This window comes from Dermacentor andersoni, chromosome 9, assembly GCF_023375885.2.
Source record: "Dermacentor andersoni chromosome 9, qqDerAnde1_hic_scaffold, whole genome shotgun sequence".
In the NCBI taxonomy this organism is placed as follows: domain Eukaryota; kingdom Metazoa; phylum Arthropoda; class Arachnida; order Ixodida; family Ixodidae; genus Dermacentor; species Dermacentor andersoni.
The window spans coordinates 23,247,910-23,255,979 of NC_092822.1; the positions used below are offsets into that span (position 1 = coordinate 23,247,910).

Below are 8,070 nucleotides of genomic sequence, written 5' to 3' on the forward strand. Positions count from 1 at the left end.
ATAAATTCGCCGAGCTTTTCTCACATTGTGTGCTCGCTCATTTCTTACACCCGGTATGTGCATCCGCTTGCGTATTGTAGCTCATACTGAGCGCGATATACGCGTAGGCTACGTAAGGCAGCTACCAACGTTTTATTCAACCATGCGCAGCTTGTTGAAAACGTTTCTCTGTCATACGAGTGCCTTGCAGAAGCGCTGGGATTTAAAGTAGACGTAATAATCAACAGGTCAGCAGTCGAAATAAGCGAGAGACGTTTAGAGTATTGGTGCGAAAAACGCAGGGAAGAGATTGATACGGCCGGATCCGTTTACAGGCATAGGCAGCGGCACAAGGTAGATACAGAAGTTTTGAGAAAGAGAAAAAAGTTGAGGCAGGTGTACACAAAAATGCTGGAATGAAAACCATGTATACAGCTTACCTGATTAACTAAAGTAGATTAGGTGAGTACTTGTCACCGCCCCATTTCAAAATGGATGCCAGTAAATCACCACCACCACCATCATCATCATCATCTCACGTCTGCATCCCCGGTATTCCGTAAATGCTAATACGTATGAAGTGACTAAAGCTCTCACAGTAATGCGAACACTTATGTATGCAAAGTTTGAGCGTAGGTACGTGGCGCCATCGTTCCTAGTACTATGGCGCATGCGCAACTTTACAGGAGAGACTCATTGCAGAGCCCCATTACTGTTAAGTCGCATATCGCATCTCCTGATTCCTGTCCCTTGTGTCAACTATATGCTGAACTCTTTCAGTTGTTACCTTTATTTTTTATTAATTTCTTCTTTCAGTGGCAAAAGCTACACGTAAAGTTTTTTTCATTCTACTTTTGATACCTAAAACCGTTATATTCCGGTAGGTAAACATCATTACTCTGATATCGTCACTCGCCGATTTCGTCTTGCGCAGATCTAGAGTAGCTGCTCTTTTATGACTGCGCGCCGCTTCACACTGTAGCACACTAAATGTTGGCGAAGCAAGATGATAAGTGAATCTTAACAATCGCATAATATACATGGCCACGTATAGAAAAAAAAATAACAGGTTCGATTATCGTTCTTTAATGCAGAAATTCCAAGCAGCCACAACTAGAGGCCAGATTTGAGTGTCGCGAAGCGACGCGTCTTTTTCGTATCAACTGCGATGGCTTCGATCTCGACGAGCGAATCCTGAAAGAAAAAAAAGTATATAAATCAGAAGTGTCTAGCAGAGTTCGGTAAATGCAGCTTAACGTTGATCTTTATAGTGCCCTTCTAAAGTCCGCTTTAATGTGTTCCACACGCATTTTAATTGGTTGTTTCTGGACAATCTCCTCGCTATAGCGAACGCCGTCCTCTCTGGAACGTTTTCCACACGAATGGGATGGACAGTTATGCAAGAGTTCAGTAAGAGCTTCTGTTCAACGCCACACGTTTTTCAATAAACTAACGCGACACCGCCGTGTTCTTTTTTTTTTGTTGTTGTTGATAGGAGATCCAGTCATGAGTTCTCACCGGGCCTGAATGCTGGACAGATATTTGTCGGATAGAGTCGACTCGGGAGTGTAACGCGCCATCTGTCGTGTCGTGCGTGTGCGCGTGCGTGCGTGTGCGTGCGTGCGCGCGTGCGTGTGTGCGTGCGTGTGCGTGTGTTTGTGTGTGTGTCTGTGGGCGCGCGCGCGCGCGCGTTTGTGTGTGTGTGTGTGTGTGTGTGTGTGTGTGTGTGTGTGTGTGTGTGTGTGTGTGCGTGTGTGCGTGTGCGCGTGTGCGCGCGCGCGCGCGTGTGTGTGTGTGTGCGCGCGTGCGTCCAATGCACCCAGTACTCGAGTGTCCCCGCATTCCGCCCTGCTTAGTACCACAACGAACGTACACGGACTGTACGAGCTACACGTCGTAGTGGGGCGTTCCGCCATAATCTTTTTTTCCACCAGGGGTTCTTTAACGTGCGCCTAAACATAAGTAGACGAGCCCTTTACGCATACCGCACACATAGTAGAGAGTTTTAGCCCAGCGGGTTTACGGCTAGCGGAGCGGAGCGGGCGAGCGGAGACGCGACTGCGCATGCGCACAACGCTGAGGCGGCCAGCGGTTTTACGGAGCAGCGTTTACGCCCGCTGGAAAGCACTTCCCAGCGGAGGGTATACGCAGCGCGCGAGCGTGCGTAAGCGCGCGCGGGCGTGTATGGGAAATTCAAGATGGCAGCCGCGAACATGAACGCCGGCAGTTCTGCATCGACGACGGCGACTGCGGCGCTGGCCCGTACATTAGTACTCAGTACATTATTAACAAATAATGTACAGAGAACATGTAATATATCTTTATTCAACATTTCTTGCATAATAAAAGCAAGCGAATTCAAATTAATTTCTCAGTAACTCCTATTCGGACCACTAGGTGGGGCAGCAGAGCGCCTCGCTCTTACCTCGCTCTTTACCCCGCTCGAGCGGGTGAGTAATCCGCCGGGCTAAAATTCTTTTTTCGCGAGCCGCTCCGCTGGCGCAACGGTGGAGACCGCGAGCGGAGCGAAACGTAAACCCGCTGAGCTAAAAGTCTCTAGTAACAGCAGCATAACGTGACTGCGACAATCGGTGCCACAAGCAGTGTCGTACATACGTACCTCGTTCAGCCACGTAACTTGAAGGACGGTCCTGGCCGGTGGCGCCTTGCTGAAAACTAAGCACGTATAGCTTTGGTGAGTAATTTCAGGCCGCGCGCAGTAAAAAAATTGCACGCAGAAATGCCGCGCAGTAAAAGTGGTAATTCGGGCTTTGCTGTGGTCCACTATATACGAGCAGTAGACGCGTAGTGCATTGCCGACAAGGACAGTCGAAGAATTGACAAAACACATTTCGCGCTAACTCTCAAGAAACTTGCGACCATTCTTCTATATCAGGCCAAGAGTCCACTGTTCATCTCAATTAAGCAGCAACGCAAACAAATTTAGCAGTGTCTCATTGCATTGACAGATTATAGCAATTAATGTATTCAACCTTGTCCCAACCGTGCCGTTGCTAAACCTTGAAATGCTAAATCTTGAGCAGACAAGGAAGTCGATGCTGTGCTCTAATTGATAACGTTTCGTGCCTTTGTAATCTCCCGCATTAACTGGCTTCCGCTTATTTACTGGATGGCAATTTAAGAAAGAGGAAATCAATCAAAGTGACAGGCTATGGAAGTAAACAATTAAGATGTTAAGCTTGAAGATTGCGAACACGGGTGTGTGGGAGCCCCAACATTGACATCATTCTTGTGGCCGCGAGGTTTGTATTCGTTTTGCATCATGTTCCGTTCCGACCCGACGGAATTCCGTCATATTCTCGATTTCATCAACGGTGAGCATTTCTTGGGGCATTTGATAATTCTGCGCATGGACAGTAGCCGCTCTGTACCCGACAACGACATGTTTATCGTGTCGCAATTTTGTTCCTTACCTTTCATGTATTCTTCATTCACGACGTCAAAGTCGTTCTTGTTCGTGATGAACACCGAACACTTTGCCACTGGAAATGAACGCACACATGCGAAAAAAAGAAACAGCGGTTCAGAAACAGGCGGATTAAGCATGATCAACTGTATATAAAGTGATATAGTTTCGTTCTCACCATCTGCTGTAGTCACTCGTGCGGTTTCTAAAATCCATGTCAGATTTTGCAGGGCCTGAAACAAATGGTGCGATTACAGTGAACATCTCGAAGCGAAAGACCCTCTGATGCAAAAAGTTTCGAAGATAGATAGATAGATAGATAGATAGATAGATAGATAGATAGATAGATAGATAGATAGATAGATAGATAGATAGATAGATAGATAGATAGATAGATAGATAGATAGATAGATAGATAGATAGATCATACGCTGAGATGTATTTCGCCACATATGCTTGATATTCCGATTCGCGCCTTAATATCCTTACGCCCATCGCGAAAAACCTTATCGTGCTTGGCCTTTTCCTACGACATCGAAAGCGCGGACGAGTTTTCCTAAAAAGGTACGACTTTGCAGAAAGGCGTGGCATGTTTCAGAGCACTCAAGCTTTCGTTATCACGTGGACTTCTCTCTCTTTTGATAAGCGCGAAACGCTTTCAGCTCCCGTTGTCGGCAACCTTCAAGTGACCTTGAGAACCAAAAGTCAGAGCCGTTATCCGGGCACTCAAACGAGAACATCCGGGCAAGTTGCGAGAACAAAACGCGATCAACCGGGCAACCAGTCAAGACCTCATTACGTAGGCTAGTTACTTCCCAAACAAGTTGCAAAAAATATTGATTCCGAGTACTTCCAAGTGTTTGTTCACAATTATCGCTCAAGCTGTAACTTCTGGTACGCTGAAGTTTTATTTGTGATTTCCGATAGCGACGTTCAAAAGCCAGATGCAGGGAACTGCACACTGGATTGTCATCCTTTGGCGCTGAGACAGAGTTGCCTGTGCTCTTTTCAACGCCGGCGGTCCGTGAATTCCGCGGCGTGTCCGGCGCACTGTGGATGGTGGTTTGACCGAGACGAGACTTGCAATGAGGTTCGGTCCGTGACAGGAAACTATTGCGTCCGTGTGGGCCAGTGCACAGTATGGCATGGTGTTGTGTGGTGTGGTGGAGTGTGCCGTTGCGAACACGCATTACACACATCTTATAAGATTGTTGCTAGCATCGTCTCCAACCAATCTGCTTTACCGGTAGCCCATTTCATGCTTACGTCGGTACTCTCGATTACGGGAGAGCCAGCATTCTGTTTTTTCGCATTTCGGTGTTTTTTTATGACACGAAAAAGAAATGATTCCGTTAGGTATGAAGGTAATCGCTACTTAGTCGGACGCTTCCTAAAACAAATCAGCCACTTTCTTCAATGAGCGTTTTTCGCTTACATTATCATTTGAGAAATTTATAATTTCTATTTTTTATTGTTAGTTTAGTAAATTTTCGCGCAAAGCTACTTTTTTCATAGGAGCTAGAGCGAGTAGCCGGAGGCTTACTGCTACCAATCTCTCCAGTTAGACCCCCTTTAACTTTCCCACCCCATTGAATCAATCTTTACTAATTACATCATTAAAGTGGACGCATAATTTTCTGTCATTGGCACCATAGGGTTCTCAACAACAAAATTTAGATGCGTTTATCCACTGCGCGCCAGAATATTCACAAGTAATATATGCACAAGTCACAAGTCACTAGGCTGTAATTACGCTTAGACAGCGGTGCTAAATTCTGACATGGGTATTATTATTATTATTCCTTTTTTTCTGTAATAGGATGGCGTTTCCGCTCGCAGTGTTGTACGATACAGCTACAGAGCAATACCAGAAAGGTGGCAGGTTTGAATACCTGGTATTCCGTTATTCCGCAAAGACGTACAGTACAGTAAATAGCGCGAGGTGTAATCAACGGGACTGACCATCTGGGGCCGTATTATGAAACGGTCCACTTCGGCGACACTATTGCGTCGGCGACAGTTCGACGTCAGGCGCGCGCTGATTGGCTGGTCGAGCAAAATACGGATGACGTAGCTCATCCGATTTTTTTCTGAAACAGCCAATCAGCGTGCGCCTGACGGCGAACTATCGCCGAAGTGGATCGTTTCAGAATACGGCCCCTGGGGTACGTCCTGTTTGTGAGTACTTTTCGCTGTACACCCTCGCAACGTAAAAGCGATACGAGAACTTCACCCCATCGTACTCGTAGACAGTTTTATTTCCCTAACCCGTGCGGTGTGCGCCTTTGAACAGCCAGGCCTTAGAAGATAGCGCGTAGAGAATTCGAAAAAACAACGCCCAAGTCGTGACACACGATTACCTGTCGCGTCTGCTCCGCGATGCCGCCCGCGATGACTTTGCCCGTCAGTGGGTCGATGCCCCTCGTGCCCGATACGTAAACGGTGTTGCCCACTCGGATGGCCTGGCTGCGAAATGACAGACGGTCACGTGCGCAAGAAGTGGAGAGAAAGATGATCTCAAGTGTCGAAGATACGTGATCGTAAATGCTGCAACCTGCTCAAAACGAAAAAGAAAAGGTAAGTTGGAAGGCGGTTCAACGTGTAGTCGAAATCGATAAAACACAATGTGTTCCCGTGAGAGTTGCGGAGGGGGAGGGGGGGGGGGGGGAGTGGGCTGGAGAGTGAGAATGGGGTATAATTTATTGCGAAAGCGGCGCTGTAGCGACTACGTTTGATCGACATCGACTAGAGGTTGAACCGCACTACAAGTTCTTGTCATCAGTTATATGATAATCGTCATCGCCGGCATCATCAAGATCAGCATCAGCATCGTATAGTCATCGCACACCCGGTAACCTCAGTGGCACATAACCAGTGTAATCACACAGGGTGTGAGACCGGGCTAGTTGGTATTCCATGCTGAAGTAACTAGCGCAAGAGTGGACACGGAACACTAAAAAGGCGACAAGGACAAGCGCAACAAGCGCTTGTCCTTGTCGCCTTTTTAGTGTCCCGTGTCCACTCTTGCGCTAGTCACTTTAGCATGTAATCACCCACCCAGTTGCCCCAATTGCACATTCCGTGTAGCCCCAGTGGCCCGTACCCCGCGGCGTATAACTTAGTGGCCGCAGTGGCACTTACATTTAGACTTCGCTATCATCGGGATAGGCCCACGCAAGAGGCTGGAAACGGGTCAGAAACAGACATGCTCGAAGAGTGGTGATAACTCGCCGTGGAAGACACTGTCTTCAAAAAATTACCCAGGTTCTACACCCTGGGAGTATTGACTCACGCGAAGTGTTTCGCATGGAGCTGGCTGGCTCTCCAGCATCGTTTGGGGTTCTACAAAACTTTACCGGACGGACGAACACGTCTGGGTGTTACGACAGCAACTGGGCGATGACGACGGTGACGACGATATGCGCGATGTTAAGCCGGCGGAAAATTCAGTTGCCCCAAGAATTGTGTGGTCCACGTATAAGAAATCAAAGGAGGGGTTCAGCTGTATGATGCGATATTACGCTTTAAGTGTACCTGTGAGCAAGCATTATATGTAATTTTGTGTATTTATGTGTAAGTTGATTAATTAAGACTAATTATGTGACTAGGCGGAATGCCAAAAAATGACCATAGCATCTCCAGACGACGGCAAACAACATTACGTTGGTTCTGTCCAGCTACGTGGCATTTGCATATATATATTTTTAAAGTTTGGCTAAAGTTACGTGGGACACCCCGTATAAACACACCTGAATCGTGCGACTGTGGGTACTCGTGGACTGTTGATGACTTCGCGTTGCAGCGTTCTGGCGACATCCATTTCGGCGCCTCAGTAGCGCCGAACATCCCGAGAATGCGCCGGCACAGCGTGAGCTTTTATTTCGTACAGCTGCCTTAATTCAACGCGAATCAACAGCTGCAGCTGTGCGCATACAGCAGCACTGCCCTCTATCGACGTCCGGGGCTGTGTCCAAAACAGTGAGCCCGTTGAAAACTACACGTGCACGCACATGCCGTTGTGTACACATGTCGCGGAGTCCCAGATGCCATTCTAAAACTGGTACAGCGCAACATAGAAAGAAAGAAACAAGCCCAGCTGGCCAGATGAAAGATAAGAGCGCCGTGTTCTTTCACCAGCGCTCTGTGCTTTCATCTGGTCGGCTCGGCTTGTTTCTTCCTTTCTATGTTTCGCTGTACCAGTTTTAGAATGCAATACCAACTCGCCCAATGATCAACCCTAGTGAACCCAGATGCCAGTCGTGGACCAAAACACAGAGGGCTTCCTGTACACCGCTACTTTTGAAAGCTACGCTACATTGTCAAAACGAAACTTAGAAAGCCTATTATATATATATATATTAAAGAAGATTCTGCGGATCAGGGGCCAGGAATCTATGTAAGCGAAAATATGTATGCTGTTTGCTTTGAGCGACGATAACTAGCGGTGATGCTGGCGGCGAATGTGTATAATTACCTCAGCATTTAGTCCAATACGAGAGTGGTGATGTTGATGTTAAACGCTACCTTGCGTGCACCACTGCTGTTTGTCTGCGTAGTGCACAGAACACACAGAGAGACGTGCTAGCTCGAGGCGTTGTTGCGCGTAATTGTTCATTATCTCCGAGATGGTTGAGCGTTATCATTGCCTCACGTGGCCCATCGCA

The 8,070-nt window shown here is 47.4% G+C and overlaps 1 protein-coding gene across 1 annotated transcript; it reads right to left on the bottom strand.

Annotated features, from left to right (window-relative positions):
• Window positions 1-1,019: 1,019 nt before the first annotated feature.
• On the bottom strand, window positions 1,020-7,252 carry LOC140213203 (2-iminobutanoate/2-iminopropanoate deaminase-like). Its single transcript, XM_072284361.1, has 6 exons — window positions 7,156-7,252; window positions 5,767-5,960; window positions 3,585-3,639; window positions 3,414-3,482; window positions 2,600-2,655; window positions 1,020-1,173 (listed from the first exon to the last, which is right to left on the bottom strand). Exons 1-6 carry the CDS (start codon window positions 7,250-7,252, stop codon window positions 1,093-1,095), a joined length of 552 nt encoding a protein of 183 aa, XP_072140462.1. The 3' UTR covers window positions 1,020-1,092.
• Between the last annotated feature and the right edge of the window lie 818 nt (window positions 7,253-8,070).